General features: G+C 38.1%; 1 protein-coding gene across 4 annotated transcripts; it reads left to right on the top strand.

The window, feature by feature from the left end:
- The first annotated feature begins 7,807 nt into the window (after window positions 1-7,807).
- On the top strand, window positions 7,808-16,889 carry LOC131326957 (single-stranded DNA-binding protein, mitochondrial-like). Of its 4 annotated transcripts, none has more exons than XR_009200139.1 (7): window positions 7,808-8,039; window positions 8,676-8,854; window positions 9,475-9,683; window positions 9,760-9,860; window positions 16,248-16,307; window positions 16,571-16,690; window positions 16,773-16,889. XR_009200139.1 is itself a non-coding variant. In XM_058359881.1 (7 exons), exons 1-6 carry the CDS (start codon window positions 7,967-7,969, stop codon window positions 16,585-16,587), a joined length of 639 nt encoding a protein of 212 aa, XP_058215864.1. In that variant the 5' UTR covers window positions 7,808-7,966; the 3' UTR covers window positions 16,588-16,609; window positions 16,773-16,889. The 4 variants fall into 4 exon arrangements, 3 of the variants coding, with proteins under 3 accessions (XP_058215864.1, XP_058215863.1, XP_058215862.1); XM_058359881.1 differs by having other exon boundaries at window positions 16,571-16,609; XM_058359880.1 differs by having other exon boundaries at window positions 16,571-16,889.
- Window positions 16,890-17,194: the final 305 nt, after the last annotated feature.

Raw genomic sequence — 17,194 nt, 5'->3', positions numbered from 1 at the left:
ATTAATCTTGTTTCATCAACCAAAAATGGTTCATTTTTCGTTTCTTCCACAATCAGAAGAAAAAATAGCTTCCGTTAATCTAATCCTTCATTCTTAATTTATCTAATCCTTCATTTTTAAGTGAGACAAAGCTTATAAGTCATTGCACTATCGCAAATCCTTATGATTGATTCAAACACATAGAACAAGTACAGAAAAGAAAAGGAAGTGAGCAAATGTTTATAGTTTATGTAGTGTGATAGTCCAACAGCCGATTCAGCCCATGCAACAAAACACTACCAAGTTCTAAAACTACAAATTACTACTCAAAACTCCATTTCAAAACCAGCATGATATTATCATTAGTCTAACAAGAACAAGAGCAAAGAGAAAATCACTTCTTGCTAAATGAATCAAAATTAGCTTTTCGTGCATGTGAGGAGACTGAAGAAAAAACATGAGGAAATATCTGTTTTAAATGATGAAATGAATTACCTCAAATTGTTTTTTATCTGCTTCAACTCATTTGCGAGCTTCCTCGTAATTGTTAACACTTTCCTTTGCCATTGTTTGCAAGAGTGTTCTAATAAGATGTGTGATGGTTGTCTAAAGCATTCCTGGAAAACAAAGGATGAGTTTATTGAGTGCAGAATTTTCCAAAACTATTTTGCTATAAAATAAAACTAATAGGAGAAAATGGCTTGATGATTCTGAGCTTAACCAATGCGAACTTCAGAGACTACACAAATTCAAGAAAATTCAAATTTATTCTATCCTATGAGAAACGGCAGTTGGGGTGGAGTTTGAACCCTCACCAAATGAAGTACCCATACCTGACTTGATGTATTCTATCCTACGAGAAATGGGAGTAGGGGTGGAGTTTGAACCCTCACCAAATGAAGTGCCCATACCTGCCCGACCAACTGGGCTAGGAGGCAACTTTAACTTCTACTATTATCGAGGTCAGGCTTAGTTACACAAGTTTACAACAATACAAAACAGAACACTACATCACTTAGAGTGATCCATTGTTAAGTTCAATTCAGACTTTTCATAAGCTTTTGCTTGTCCAATACCACTAGTAATTGTTGATGTCTCGCATTGGCTAAGTTCATACCTAGCCATGTGTATATAACCTCTTGGGCACCTTCTATTGCAGGTGGGGTTGTTCACAAATGAGTTCCACCCATCTGTATGAACTTATAATATGACAGCAATTTCTCTTCTCTGATTAAGTAAAGAAATATTGACATGTTACCGACGCAATGCATCAATTTGTGCCAATGATATGAAAGTTATAGAGCTAAGCTAATTTGTGCAAATGACCTGAACACTATAAAGGCAACCGTTAATATAAAGTCGTTACTGAGCTAGATTTGACGTCCTATCCGAGTAGGCCTATGATGCTATCAACCAATCAGCTCATGAGCTTGGTCTTACTTCATTGTCGAGAAACAAGAGAAGACTTCCATATCCAAGTTTCACATAGACGTAGCTCCAGATAGGAAGGAAAGAAAGAGCAAGGAAAGAAAGAGCAGATAGGTTCGCCTCTGCTACTTTGGTAGGTCATTTTTCACACTAAAAATAAATTATTAAAGCTGAGCGAAAACCTGAACTCAAATAGAATAGTGGTTTAAGTCCAGGTATCGTACAACGGAAATCAAGAGGCTAAGTTATTTATTTTTAAAATCAATTCTTAATTCAAGAAAGAAAGAGTGATTGGAGTTTGGTTAGCTAAAATTATCTAAATAATTGAAAGCAAGACAAATGTTGAATTCGAATATGGGAAAAGGCCTTAGGGTTTCGAATCCACCCTAACTTTGTAACCAAGCAATTATATTAATTTTAGGAGATCAACTACGGAACGACAATGATTCGCCAGAAGCTACAAGCCTTAATGATATTGCCAAGAAAACAACATGTAATTGAGAACCGGGCATAACTTATCTTCGGTTGGCACGAATTGTCTTCAATTCTATAACTAATTAATCTAGGCACGTCTCATCTTCCCTAGGCATAAATTATCCTAATACTCAATTCCAAGCACAAAGAAAACTGTTGCATAACTATGTATTCGCAATCACAGAAAACAAACACATAATACTAGATTGAAAGAATAAGATCGAATCATAAACACAAGTCTCAACATTATGCAACAGTGGTTTCGATGATTGACATCCAAAATCAATATAAAAACAAGGTTACTTGGTTAGGGTTTCATCTAGACCTCAAGAAAGAGGATTAGTTGCCCATGAGAAGGAGGTAATTGAAAGGAGCTGCCTCCTTCGCACGACCGAAGCCGTTGTCTTTTTCAACGTTGGAATTCCTCCATTTTCAAGGCTACCGAAATCAGTGGCATAATGCGTCTATTATATATAGGGAGGGATTTAATGCCTTAATCACTTAACAGGTCCATGGAACTTTAGGTAATAACCAATCAACAATTTCACTTTAAACTCTTTGCACTTTAACCCCAAACTTTTTTAAACTTTCGATTTTTATCCAAAATCTCGGACAACGGGCTCGAGCAACCTATAAACACAAAAAGGACAAAAAAATTATCAAGTAACTAAAGTAGAAGACTAAGAAATATATAGTTTTGAGGCACTTAATACTACTGCTCAACCTCCCTATGGAAAGAGTGCTTTATTCTGTGCCCTAAGCATCACTTGTGTCACGACCCCTCGATCTTGAACATAATTATTAATTGATTTTCATAAATAAAATCCTCGCAATATCGTGCATTACTTCCACAAAAGGTTTTCCATTCTCCTTTTACTAAATCATACACAGACCAAAATATTACAATACAGGGACTTCAGCCCCGAATTCTACAAGGAACAGATTAGTGAAAAAGTAAAGTCGATAACAGTTCTTCAAATGTCAACGAAAAATGATGATAAAGTTACAAGTACATCTTTCATAAAAAAATATGGTTTACAATGGTGATAAAACGACTCCTTCAACCTAGCTTTCAAAGAATGTATGAACACGCACCAAGCACACCTTGCTACAGCCTCTCATTCGTACCTAAAAATGAAGGGTTGAGCACACACTCGCCCAGTAGGAAAATCTCTACTAACTCTAAGTGCTAATGGGATTACAAGTGCCAAGAAAAAAGAATACATTGTATTGTGTATAAAAAAAAATGTTTTAACTAAAGGTAGAACTTGCAATGTTATCCTTACTTTAGAAAACATAGACCTCTTCTTCAATCACGCTACTCCTCTCATCTCCACACGCACCCTCACCCACATTTATCTTAATATCTCATGTTAACCATTATTGTATCCTCCATCATATCCCTTTTATCACATCATCTTGTTAATGTCGATATACCATTATTTAAACTACTTTCTCACCCACAACTTACATTCTAGTCTCCAGTCATCATCTACCAAATTTTGTTTATACTAGATTTATCCTTTATAAGTTTAACATGAAAATGCCCTTTATAAATCTCTCACAGTGTATCACACCACAAATATCAAATATACATTTATGCTAAACAAGTTTCCAAATTCTATTTATTGCACTACTAGCATCAAACAAGCATCCAAGGACTTAACCTTATATAATGACATCAAAATAGGTCCAATATAAATAGGTCAACAATATCGGCATCAAGGAACTTTCACAACTACTTCACTTCTTAAAATATCAAGTCATTGTCTATCGTATCCCTTCTCATTACCCTTATTATCATACTTTTCACGTCAATATGAGTAACTCACACCCACACACGCATGTCTTTTACTCAAACCGATATTAGGGCAACGAGCTCCAATGATTTGGGAAGTCTATGAGAAGGAAAATAAGCTAGTATTGACTTCTTAGACAATCTAAGTAACCAACTCAAACTGACATTTCAATCTAAGTATGATACTAAATAATAACAAGATTCTCTATTTTCACTATGTCACATGTTTCGATTTCATTTCCGGGCATTAAGGACCCCGTGCGTCATATGTTCATTCCAGCATCCCACCTTTCGGTGGATCCGTGGCTTTTTTGTGCACTTCCGGGCATTAGGGACCCCATGCGTCCCATGTTCATTCCGGCATCACACCTTTCGATGGATCCGTGGCTTTCATTTCGGCATCTCACCTTATGGTGGATCCATGACTTTCATTATCATTCAATTAGTGTCACATATTCTCACTAAGCAAGAATCTCTTTATCCACCGTTTCTCTAATCCTCACACATAGCAAAACATGCCTCTCACACCAATACTTAGATTCAGTTACACGTTCATCTTCATCATTTCAATAAAGAAAGCACAAAAGCCCATATCCTTCACATAGTAAATAGACCCTTTATTTCACGTCTCATTTTACCACCTAATGGACCCCATTTGTGACATCTCCATTAATAGTCTAATTTGCAAATACCTATATAGATCCTCATCTATGTAGTACCCATCAATGCTTAACAACCATGCACTCATGCCAAGCGATTCACCAAATTCTGTTTTAACTCACTGCAAGTATCCCGCAAGCCCAAATACTCAATCTCATGGAAAGACATCAAATAATTTACACATCGCATCAACATTCTATAACTTAATTTATCATCGATTGTATCATCCATCTAATCCATTTTATCCATTTTCTACTCCAATCGTTTATAAGTATTTAACCCTTATGCTCACCAGTTCTCATATCCCAATAATTAATCATCTACATCAACTTGTCATATCCCCACATATCCAATAGGCGAAATTAATCATTCACACTTCAAGTTGTGACCATATCCAATGAAATAACATAAATTTAAGAACGACATTTAAACCATTGAAAAGTAGACTTCTTCTTCTTCGAGTTGATAGGTCGTACATCAAAAACAGAGTTCAAGTAACCTTGCTACGGACTCAACATAACAGTGAAACTAGTGCAAAGGTAGATTTTGGGTCAAATTTGGATGCAAATCTGTTATCGCTCGGACATACCCATGATGCATGGGATGCATCGATGGAAAGCTCTATGTGTCTAGTTTCTAACAAAACAAAACAAACGGTGCGCGTTTTCAAGTCCCGAGCTAGGAGTTATGGTTGTTTTCCCAAAGTTTGTCGGTGTTGTCAGATTCTACGCGGGAATGGCAGAAATTATTCGAAAATATGAATTGAACCAATCCTAACAACACCCACATCGGTTCTTCAACATCAACAACATGTGAGAGAGGTTTTAGGTACAGAATCCATGGACATGATGTAAAATTATGCGAATGATCACAAATTTTCATGTTTATGACAGTTTTCAATCTCACTCGAAAATGGAAAGATCATATACTAAAAACTACACCAAATCAACACATAAACACATAAAGAGAGAGGAGAAATCCCTACCTCGTGAGTTTTGAGCAAAACCCGTTCGTTTAACCAAGCCAACCGAAATCCCAACGTGATCCGATCGTGATTTTTCTTGGAAGATAGATAGCTCTCGCTCCATAGTGCAACTTCAATTCTTGGACTTCGTCTAAATTCGTACTCTATGGTGATGAATTTGAAGAGAGAAGTTGAGGGAGAGGTGAGAGAGAGAGTCGGCCGAGAGAGCAGAGAGAGAGAAAAAAACGTGTGTGTGGCGCCTAGAAAAGAAAAGAAATATAGGTGGGGGAAAATTATCCCCTACACACACCTGAACTTATACACCCATGTATATTATTACACTTGCATCGAACTTCTAAATTCTAGCACATTCGATATCCGGACTCATTCTCCATTTTATATCACAACTCATGCCTTCAAAAAACATAAAGAATTATGGGAATAAAATACGAGTCTAATAGTCAAGTGGTGATTCAGAGTGTTCAAGAAAGAATTAACTGTCCCTGGGAAATCCATGCTATGGTGGAAGATATCAAGACTTGGGCAAAAGGAAAAAATTGGTCCTTCATTTGGGCTGACAGAATGAAGAACAAGGCTGCTCACTGGTTGGCTTCTTATAGTATCAATAGCTGTTCTTTTGCTCAGTTGGGTTGTATTCCGCCCGAGTTTGATTTTGTTTTGTGTAAAGATTGTATCTCCTGATTTGGTTGCCTTTTAATCAATGTGACATGTTAAAATAAAAATAAAAATACGAGTCTCTACACCTTGGCAGTGCTTTATGAGCAACTAATAATTTATCGTATGGAAGATGGACTCTTATGCAGTTATATTGATGGAACAATCGCACACAAAACATAAATGAGTTGTGTCACGGTATAAAAAATCGAAAGTGGGTGCAGAGTATGAGAAATGCTATCAATATTTTGACGAGTTCAATATACAGTTCGAAACTGGGAAACCTATGAACCTTTCCTCTCAACAATAGTAGAAGGGTTTGGTAGATTAGAAACATCAAACCTCCGATTGAGAACGTCGGAGCCGATAGCTCGAATAAGTTGATGCTTATCAATACCTATCCATTTTCGTTACATTGTGCCACAAATCTCTCTCTCTCTCTCTCTCTCTCTCTCTCTCTCTCTCTCTCTCTGGGGCTAGGTTTGGGAAGTGCCAAATTTGAAAAGACAATCACTCTGCTTGGTTCTCGTTTTTTAGAGTAACTTTTTATTCTCTGCACAGTTTTCAATACATTTTTCTCTCTATCTCTCTTCACTCATTACCACTCATTACATAAAAAATAATTTTCTAAAATGTAAACCAAACAAAGTGATTTCAATGTAGGGGACTATACTCTCTCTTTCATCTCTCCTCTCATTGATTTCAATGTAGGCCTGTCAATGGGCCGGATCCGAATCCAATAAGACCCGAGTCCGATAGTGGTAATCAGAATCCGAATCCGAAAATCTGAATCCGATCTGAAAACTTTTTTACTTCAAAAATTTTAGCAAAAAAAAAAATATTTTCCGAAAAAAATTTTAAAAAATTTAAAATAAAAATACAACTTCTTAAACATTTTTTTTCAAAATAAAAAATTTATTGTTTTTTTTAAAAAATTTAAAAATTAAAAAAAAAAAGTTCGGATTCGGATTGATAATAGATTTAATCCGATCCGATCTGAATCCGATTCGATCCGTATTTGGATTACTAGATTCAGATTATCGGATCAACATTATTGGATCGGATCCGGTCCATTGACAGACCTACTTCAATGGATCCATCACTATCACTTACATTTATTCCCAACTCTCTCTGTCCCTCTACTAAAAATGGGTTTTGATTATGTATTAAAATTTGAAATACTTGGTACACACCATATTTTCACAGATCCAATCACATCTTTCTCATATACATGTGGATCGAATATGTAGATTACTAGATTTAAAATGACCTTTGTAGAATTTTACATTGTTAATCTAACACCCCTAAATAGATAATCAAAAGATGAGGTGACAAATTTTGATTATCCAATTTTGGTTATGCCATTGAAAAACCCCTAAAGCCCCATTTAGTTGCACAAAAAAAAAAAAGGGAAAATCATTTTCTCGTATTTTTCTGTGTGTTTTGTTAAAAAAAAAAATTGTAGAATCCACAACTATACAACTCTGAAAAACATTTTTCCAGCAAATTAGATCATGCCAAAAAGAATTTTTTTTATTATATTAGGCTCCGTTCTGGAACGTGAAATAAGTATTTATTTTTTAAGAAGACAATTTCAAACTAAAAAATGATGGACATATTGAAATATAAAAAATATGCAATATGGATCTTTTTTAAAAGAGCTCATCTTTAATACGGTGCAAAAAAAATCAAAAAATTATTTTTCATTTATATAAATTTTTAGTTTGAAAATATGAAATAAGTACTTACAGTATTTTTTTTTTAAGCAAGGTGTTCTCAAACGTGCTCTTAGTATATTTTACCTGGAAAAGCAACATTCTCGACAAGCGAGACGTGTTTTAGAACCCGTCCGAGTTATCCATAAGGGAAAAAAAAAACCCAAAAAGAACCCGTCCGAGTTGCAGTCTTTCTAAAACCCTTGTTGAACCTCCTCCTTTCTTCCTTGGACTACTACCCTCTTCTTTATTTGACAGTCTCCAAATCGCTGAATGGGTTCAGTAGCTGCTAGATTCATCAAGTTATGGAGATTTCCCGGTATTTCCAGACCAGTCTCTTCATTTGGTATTCTCTCTCTCTCTCTAGATACTTACACTTTCTTGTTAATACACATAATAGGGATGCGTTTGTCTCGTGTGTATACCGCTTATTTACGCGATATGACGTAGTATTATTGTGCTTCTACGACCGATATTTTGTGGCTTTGAGCTGAGAATCTGTATAAGATTACTCTGTCTGTAGAGCTGTATTCATCTGTAATGCACATCCTTTGAGGACTTTCATCGGGTAGTTGGTAGGCAATTTATGAATTGACGTCGTGTCCATCTGTTTCCTATAGTTCAGGTTTCAACTGCAGAAAAGATAGATCCAAACTTCAATCTTATTGATTTCATCAGTTCGGGTTTCTTGTCTGTTCCTCAAAAAAAAAAATTTCTTCTTTTTGAAGAATGACAGATAAAAAACGTTTTGACGTACGCAAATAAGGGATAGGGTAAATTGTTCGTGTAAACCCTAGCATATATAGTGGTCGTTACCGTATTGGCCGATGTTTTGCTCACCTTCCTTATTTTGATAATATAGCGATGACGTAGGCAATCTTGCCGGAACCGTCTTGTTTTTCTTGGTGTGTGCATTTGGTTTGTCGCTGAACAATGTTTTCATTGGATGTGATATATCTATTGGGTTTGTGGTGAAATGCAGAGGTTGGCATACAAGGAAGCTCTAAGTTGTGCTACTCAACAGTGTCGGATGTTGAGGCAACTGAGAAAGATGGAAAGAACAATAATGAAGCTCAAGATGATGATTTTTTTGTAGCTGAAATCCCAGAGTTACAGAGCGTGGATCCCAGGAGGGGGAGGCGTTTCCGTGGAGTCCATAAGGTACTTGTTGAAATTGGTTCATTCTGAAGAAAACATTTGCAGATCATTGGAAAGCAATTCAGATTTGAGTGGCTCCATTTATATTTATGAACCATCCGTGGCTGATAGATAGAGAATGTAGAATGGGTTGGTACTACAAATTGTGCCATGAAATTAATGACGGAATAGATTATGTTTAGTCTGGAGATGATGTTAGGCTTTATACTTCCCCATAATTTCTTATGGAGTTTGCTCTTGTGGTTTAATTGCGGCTGATGGATTGGTGTCAGTAGTTTTTTTACAACTTTTGAGGATTAATTGAACTTCCTTGTGCTATAAAACCTTGTCCAATTGCTCAGCTTCATCATAAGGAATTGCATAGAAGGAACAAATTATTTTTCCCAGGTAGATTTTTATTTCGAAAGGAATATTGAAACCCTAAACTAACGGTTGCTTTGATTAGAAAAAAACCAAAAAAAAAAAACTAAGGGCTGCTGACCCATTACCTCTCATGGAGGGTTGTGGGAGAGGTTGAAAGTTCATTTTCTCTTGGTGCACTCAGTTCTTTTGGCAACTATATGGAGGATTGGATATCAAAGCTTGTAGGGACTTTGTCCAACGGTTGGTCTTAACTCTTACAGGCTATTTTATGCGGAAAAGTTGGGCAAGATCCTGTGCAGAAGATCTTGCGAGATGGCCGAACTGTAACCATATTTACTGTTGGGACAGGGGGCATGTTTGATCAAAGAATAGAGGGAGCAAGGGACTTGCCAAGACCTGCTCAGTGGCATCGAATTGCTGTGCATAATGAACATCTTGGGGCTTACGCAGTGCAACAACTTGTCAAAAAGTATGCTTCCTTTTTTAGTAGGAATGAATTCACCTTTTTTGCTTTTTCCTGCTTAACGTATGGAGTGCTTGTGCAGCTCTCCAGTTTATGTCGAGGGTGACATTGAAACTAGAGTGTACAATGACAGTATTAATGGGGAAGCTAAAAATATTCCAGAGATATGTGTGCGTTATGATGGTACGTTTTGTGCATTTTGTTTTTCTTATTGCTATGATTATAATGTCATATTGTCATGTTATGGAGTGTTCATGTATTACAAAGGCTATTATAGAGATTAGAAGTTACAAATGGTCCATTGAGTGGTAACCATTTATTCGAATGCTCAAGTACCAGAGGTATTTGATTCCATGTTCAGGTTAAGGTCCTCAATTACTTCTTCTTGTGATTTTTTTTAAGTCATTTTTTCCATTGCTATGGTTTAACTTACAGATCCTTTAGTTCCATTTTGCCTTCATTATGGCGAGGAATATCTTCATCTATCATGACAGAAAATACTCAAGTGCTAATAGGTGCTAATAGCCTGATGAGCATTGTTAGAATATTTTAGTCTTTATCCCACATCGGGTAGTTGAGTTATGTAATAAGTCATTGGATAATATAAATAAAGTTCTCTCATGTGAGAGAACCAAACATATCGAAGTAGATTGTCATATTGTTTGAGAGAAGATAGATGGCGGTGTGTTGGCTACTCCTTTCGTGTCTACAAGAGCTCAATTGGCAAATATCTTTTCCAAACCATTGTTTAAACCACGTTTAGAGCTTTTATGTAACAAGTTTGGATTTATTGATATTTATTCTCGTGCTTGAGGGGGAGTGTTAGAATAGTTTAGTCTTTGTCCCACATCGGTTAGTTGAGTAATGTAATAAGTCATTGGATAATATAAATAAAGTTCTCTCACGTGTTAGGGTTAATTAACACCTTTTCCCTCTCTCTAATAGCAAGCATGTACTCTGGCAGCTCTTTTGTTCTATTGAGAAGAAAATTTGTAGACAATGAATCTGGAACACTCAAGGTAATATGGTATCTGCAGCGCAAGGAATTTGAGGATTTGATTCTAGTAGACACTTACCATCTTGTGGATTGGGATACAATTTGCACTCCGATTTGAGAAGGGGTTTCCGAGTAAGGAGGCTCACTATTTTCAATCGAAGTTTATTGGGGAATTGGGTTATGGAGATTTGCCTATGAAAATGATAGTTGTCCATGAAAGTGCAGTGTGTGAGGCATGGGGAAGGTTGGGGTGTGTGGTTCTCCTTGGAAACACAATTGTCGCATGGGGTGGGTCTTTGGAAGGGAATTAGGAGAGGGTAGGGTGAGTTTTCTAGACATACTAGTTAAAAGGTGGGGGCGGGGAGAAGGGTGAAGTTTTTGGAGCATGTTTGATGTGGAGACGTTAGGTTGAGAGTAGGACCGTAAATGAATTGGGCCATTCGTGAACTGTTCGAGGCTTGGCTCAGTAAGGGTTGGTTTGAGTTCGATTCATCTATTAAATGAACCAAACTTGAACCTCAATGTTAGGATCGTTTCACAAATGAGCCGAGCCTGAACCTTATAGTATTCGGCTTGGTTAGGGTCGCGAACCTGTAGTTAAATATAATTAATAATTCTTTAGGGGTCTATATGCAAGTATAAAAAATTTCAATGTTATATATATAATTTAATACTTATTTTTCTTCCAAATTCTATACGACCGATGAAAGAGTTTGCGTTTGGTTGAGTTTAATGAGCCGAGCCGAACCAAACCCGAGCCTTGACGAGCTCAATTTGAGCCTAGATTCGGGTCGGTTCGGTTCGGTTCATTTGAGTTTTACGAGCCGAGCCGAGCCGAGCTCGAGCTTTGAAAATTTTTAACAAGCAGAACTCGAGCAAAGTTATTTAGGCTCGAATCAAACCCGAGCCAAACTAGTACCTTAACGAACCCTAGTCGAACTTAATAGCGTTTGGCTCGTTTACAGCCCTAGTTGAGAGATGCTTATATATATATCAGTCTGTCTCCCGTAAGGACCACCTCATTTTAATAAAATGCGGACCTCCCTTTCCCGATTGAATTTCGATGATCCGAGCCGCTCAATGTGTTCAGAACGTGATTTTAAGGGTACTCGCGAGAAATCAGCAAAAAAAATGACCGAGAAAGGCTTCATCCGAGCAGTTTTTGTTTGTTTTTTATCTAGCGGTTCAGACAAAAACTGCTCGGATGAAGCCCTTCCCGGTCATTGTTTTTGCCGATTTCTCTCGGGTACCCTTAAAATCACGTTCTGAACACATTGAGCGGCTCAGATCATCGAAATCCGATCGGGAAAGGCGAGAAATGGGAGGTCCGCATATAAAGTCCTCATTTTAAGGTCCTTACCTGAAGATTTATACAGTGTTTTAAAAAGCGCGTAAAGCGCGAGGCATGCGCTTCGAAGATGTGGGCTATAGCGCGGAACCCTAAGGCGCGCAAAAGGCGCTGAAGCGCGCGCCATGGCGCAAAGCGCTGAGGCGCGCTCTTTTCGTCTGTGAGCCAAAAATCAGATCTGACGGCTCTCATCCATACATAACATGTTCGCAATGCACTGAATAATTCTTTCTTTTAAGTCGATTTCAACCCTAATCGATCATACCCAGCAGAGCAGCTTTAACGACAGCTGCTTTTGCTCCTTTTCTTCTCCTCCTGTTCGATCGAGAGATAGCAACTCCAGGTAAGCTCCTCCTCCTCCACCTCCTCCTCCTTCTTCTTCTTCTCACGTCCCTGTTCTTTTCTTCTTTTTTTTTCTTTTCTTCTTCTTCTTCTTCTCATCACGTCTCTGTTGTTTTTTTTTTTTTTTTGCTTCTTCTTCTTCTTCTCGCGTCTCTGGTTTTTTTCCTTCTTCTTCTTTTCGCGTCTCTGTTTTTTTTTTCTTCTCCTTCCTCTTCTTCTTCTTCTCCCACATCTCTGTTTTTTTTGTTTTTTTATTCCTTCCATAACAGAAAATCAAAATTTCAAATTAGTTAGACTGTAGAAAATCGAAGTTTCTGTCTCTTCCACGTCTCTGTATGCCTCTAGATTTTATAGCCTTTAATCCTTATGTTATGTCACTAGGGCTAAACATTATTATGTAAGCTTTTCATGGGTGATATGTTATGTTTAGTGTTTGGTACTTTCGTTTAACCATTGACATGTTATGTTTTATGACATTTGAAAGTTTTACAAGTGTTTGTGTTGAAAACTTATTCTAATAAAATTTGCCTCGTTGCGAAGAAAAAAAAAATTTGTGCTTCGCGTCAATAAAGCGCGTGCCGCGCCTCGCGCCTTGCGCTAAAGCCCCAGGGGACCGTTGCGCCTTTCGCCATTTAAAACACTGGATTTATATATATATATTATACACACACAAATGTTCAAGTCCACACCTCTTACCGTCCACACCTCTCATTTCCCGATCGATTTGCAATGATCAAAGCCGCTCAATGTGTTCGGAATGTGATTTTAAGGGTACCCGCGAGAAATCAGCAAAAAAAATGATCGGAAATGGCATGATCCGAGCAGTTTTTTATTGAACCGTTCAATAAAAAACTGCGGTTCAATAAAATACTGCTCGGATCAAGCCCTTCTCGATCATTTTTTTTTGCCGATTTCTTGCGGGTATCCTTAAAATCACATTTTGATCACATTGAGTGGCTTGGATCATCAAAATTCGATCGGAAAATGGGAGGTCCGGTCCATAAAACGTCCGGACCTGAAAAATAATTATATATATATATATATTTATTTATTTCTTTCTTTCTTTTGAACAGCGAAAAATAATTTTATTAATCTTTGAACAAGGTACAAAAACTAACAGAACAAGGATAACGACATCATATTCCTAAGAACAATCATGTCCTAGTCCGAGACCCAATCCCTTGATTGACAAGTTGCCAACCAAAGAAAACTCATTGGGACAAGCCCAAACTCCTAATAGGCATAAAAGCCCAAATAAATGGGACAAGCCCAAACAATTAAGATCCAAACACCTAAAAGCCCAAAATTGGAAGAGTCCAATACACTTACGCACAAGACAAACCCTAACTAATCCCAATCTGCCAACAGCAGCCCCCCACACCAACCACCACAGCTGCAGCCGAACAACAACCGCTGCCATCGCCCCACAATGCCGTTAGGCCATTTCCGGTTAAACCCAGGAGAAAACCAGCGAGATGGATGGACTTTGCTGGTGATCAAAACCTTGCTGTTAAGCAAAATCGGCTATCCCAACAGATTAGCTTGCGGCCAACCACCAAGATGGAAAGGAGACGAAGCCAGAAGGGTTTGCGGATAAACCGACTAGCAGAAGATCGAGATTAGCCGGCGGCTGCACATCATCACCGCAAAGCGACGATGAAAACGGTCACCACCGCAGCACCCAAAGCGGAGAAGACTAGCGACTAGACTGCCGCAAAGCAAAAGAGGCCGGAACTCAAGAGATCGCTGTGAACCTAGGTTCACCGTATGTCGCTGGTCCCAAAAACGAACAAGTATCCAGCCGCAGAAACCCACGTCGCCAAAGCCACCGAAGTCTGCTGGATTAACGCTACAACACTTGCAAAAAGGAAAAGGAAAGAATAGGAAAACGACGGCCCGGGGGAGGAGGGAGGCTCCCCCCCACCCCCAGAGAACTTTGACATTTTGGTTTCTAGAGAGAGGTTGGAGTGTTTTCTAGAGAGAGAGAGAGGCCTATGATTACCCTTCTACATTTGAGTTGCCGGCGGATGGGGTTGTGGTGGTGGCCGGCTGTCTCAGGATGGACAGGGAGATAGTGCGGTGGGATATTAGGCTTCACAGGGAGGTACAAGATTGGGAATTGGAGAAGTTGTGGGAACTCTTGGGAACCTATGTGAGATGAGGGAAGTGGGGAGAGAGGAGGATTTGTTTAGGTGGATCCCGGTTACCAAATTTTGGTTGAAGAAGGAAATACTACATTTCCTTGGAGAGCCATTGGGGCACTCGTGCTCCAACAAAGGTTTCAATTTTTTTTTTTTTTTTGCTTGGTTTGCTTCTAAGGATAAGATTCTCACTGTTAGTAGAGAGAATCTTATACGAAGTAGGATGATTATTGTGAACCGTTGTTGCATGTGCTTGAGAGATGTGTCGATGGGGCATTTGTCTATTTATTGTCTGGTTGCCAAGGAGCTTTGGAATGCGGTTTTTGTTTCGTGAGTTATGTTGTGGGTTTTTCCCTGCTACGGTGAGGAAGCTTATTCAAGAATGGTATGGGGCTAGAGTGGGTAGAAGAAATGGATTTTGATACCATTGTGCTTGATGTGGTTGATCTAGAGAGAGGAATGGAAGATATTTCTACTTTACTTAAGAGTCTTTTACTTTCTACTTTATTTAGTTGAGAGCTGAGGGAGTGCAACCCTACTCAATTCCTTGACATGTTAGATAGTTTTGGAGTTTAGAGTGGTGTGTAGGTCCTTTAGTTGTTAGGATTTAGTTTCTACTTGCTTTCTTTTGCACATGGGTAGTTTCTATTCATGCCTTTCCAATAAAATTTATCACTTACCAAAAAAATGCACTCTAGCCAACCTTCATAAATACCACCATCCATAACATCATTTTCCTTTGGTAATACACATGTTGGAAGACATATTGAACACTGCATAGCATATTGTGTCCATTTCATCATTTGCACTATAATGAAGGCCTAGTTTATTGGAACCTTGAAAAAGAGCCGTTGTTTTTTATTTAGCCAATCAATGAGACCGTGGGTTTAGGAAATTAAAACTCTTTTGTACCTGGCAAGGGCATCATTAAAGACTGCAATACCTTTGGGGGAGGAGACTCATAGAGAAAGTGGCGAACTTTGAATTGACTAGTTTCTACCTCATGGAGTTGTTCACTATATGAGTGGAGCATGTGTTGTAATGACATATGGCAGGCTCAGGTGAAATCAAAGATGAGAAAGTCATGTTAGTTGAGTCTATATCATGTGTTGTATTATGCACTAGTGAAGAAAGTGGTGATAGAATAAAGCCATCTGAAGCTGAAAATGAAACATAATAGTGTTGGCGGAACCAAGGAGAAGGACGATGACCTAAAGAAAACAAGAATTTTGCCCCAAAAATAGCAGAATGGAAGAAACGTTCCCCAAGTCACCCGTACTTAGAGGCGTGGATAGCTCGTTGAACTGTACTTCTAAAACAACAAGATACATTTGGGAAAGTAACAAAGATATGGGATGCAGCCATGTAGTAATATTTAGGACTATGGTAGTTCTGGTTGTTGGTATACAGTTGTGCTCTGCTAAACTTGCTTCAAAAAAGGGTCAGTGGGAGTGATATCGACTAATGTAAAAGCGTAAATAAAGCCCTCCTACCAACACTTGGTCTAGGAGAGATGATGGAACCTGTTCTGACGCTATCATTGTCCTAATCGGGTGCCAGTCTCTAGTGCATAAAATGTTACAAAGTGGGAATCAATTGTCATGATGGTAATAAATGTATGCGGAAATTTTGGAAACCTTGTGTAGATGGACTATACATAGGTAACATGGAACTTTGATTTGTGCAAACCCTTTTTCCTCGGAGCTCTATGCCATGTTATTATATTTGTGTTTGTTTTACAGGGAAGCTTCACCTTGTAAAAACGGGAGAGAGCATCAGCAGCATTAACTTTGAGGAGCTTCGTAAGTTTTCTTCTGCATATTTGCAACTACATTTGTGTCCACTGAATTAGAACTATTTAAAAGAAATAAATGGTATGAACGAATAAAAGGCTTGGTGGAATAGTACTGCATTGTTTCCTCAATGGCAGCATGTGCGTTCGGAATGTTGATTTTCTGAATAAAATGCCAGAATTTCCGAATCCAGAAATTGCTACTGAGGAGGTTTCCTTTTGTCTTCCCATCTTTATGCCTTGTTGATCACTCTCTTCATTTCTTTTTGGCAGGAGAGGGATTGCTTTAATAGAAGTCTGCTAGCAGTTGTGGTAATTTAATTATCAGCAAGGGAGGAGTAGACAAAGAATAAGATATCTGTATTGGACCTATTGGTTTAGTTTTTCTGATTTGTAAGTAGCCAGCCTAGTTATTCTGATGTGGAACCAGGCCATTAAATTCGTCTCATTTTTTTGTTTTTTCTTTTTCCCTCAGGAATCGGGGTTCTTCTCCTACCTGTATTGGATCAAACTTTCTAAGCCGAATCTTCCTGATTTGATTTGGGGTCAGAAAATTTGCACAAATTACAGGAACTTTGCTTGTTTTTTCATATTTCATATCTTTCCCCTAAAAAAATTTCTCATCTTTCTCGGAAGACCAAGGCTCTGGCAATAGATATATGATCTGGGTTTTGCATGACGATTACATTCTTGATTCCTCCAGACGGGCCTTTGCTGTTTTTGAATTTGCTTTCGTTCTCCATGTTTCTGAAACGAAAATCCTCATCACCGTCATATCATACCTGTTTTCCTGCAAAATTGGGTACATTTTTGTTTTTTTGGTACTTTGGAATATTAAATTGGGTACCTTTTGCCTTTTGGTTTCCCTCATTGTTTTTGAAGAAATCAGATTCTGCA

Source organism: Rhododendron vialii, chromosome 5a (assembly GCF_030253575.1).
Source record: "Rhododendron vialii isolate Sample 1 chromosome 5a, ASM3025357v1".
In the NCBI taxonomy this organism is placed as follows: domain Eukaryota; kingdom Viridiplantae; phylum Streptophyta; class Magnoliopsida; order Ericales; family Ericaceae; genus Rhododendron; species Rhododendron vialii.
Note: the sequence above shows the minus strand (reverse complement) of the source record. Positions and strands in the feature narration are given on the sequence as shown.

Bases quoted from the DNA above. Each gene is read 5' to 3' on its own strand.
- LOC131326957 (XM_058359879.1), top strand. From the start codon at position 7,967: ATGGGTTCAGTAGCTGCTAGATTCATCAAGTTATGGAGATTTCCCGGT. The intron at 8,040-8,675 runs GTATTCTCTCTC...GGTGAAATGCAG, and splicing joins CAGACCAGTCTCTTCATTTG to AGGTTGGCATACAAGGAAGC. The intron at 9,684-9,759 runs GTATGCTTCCTT...GTGCTTGTGCAG, and splicing joins GTGCAACAACTTGTCAAAAA to CTCTCCAGTTTATGTCGAGG.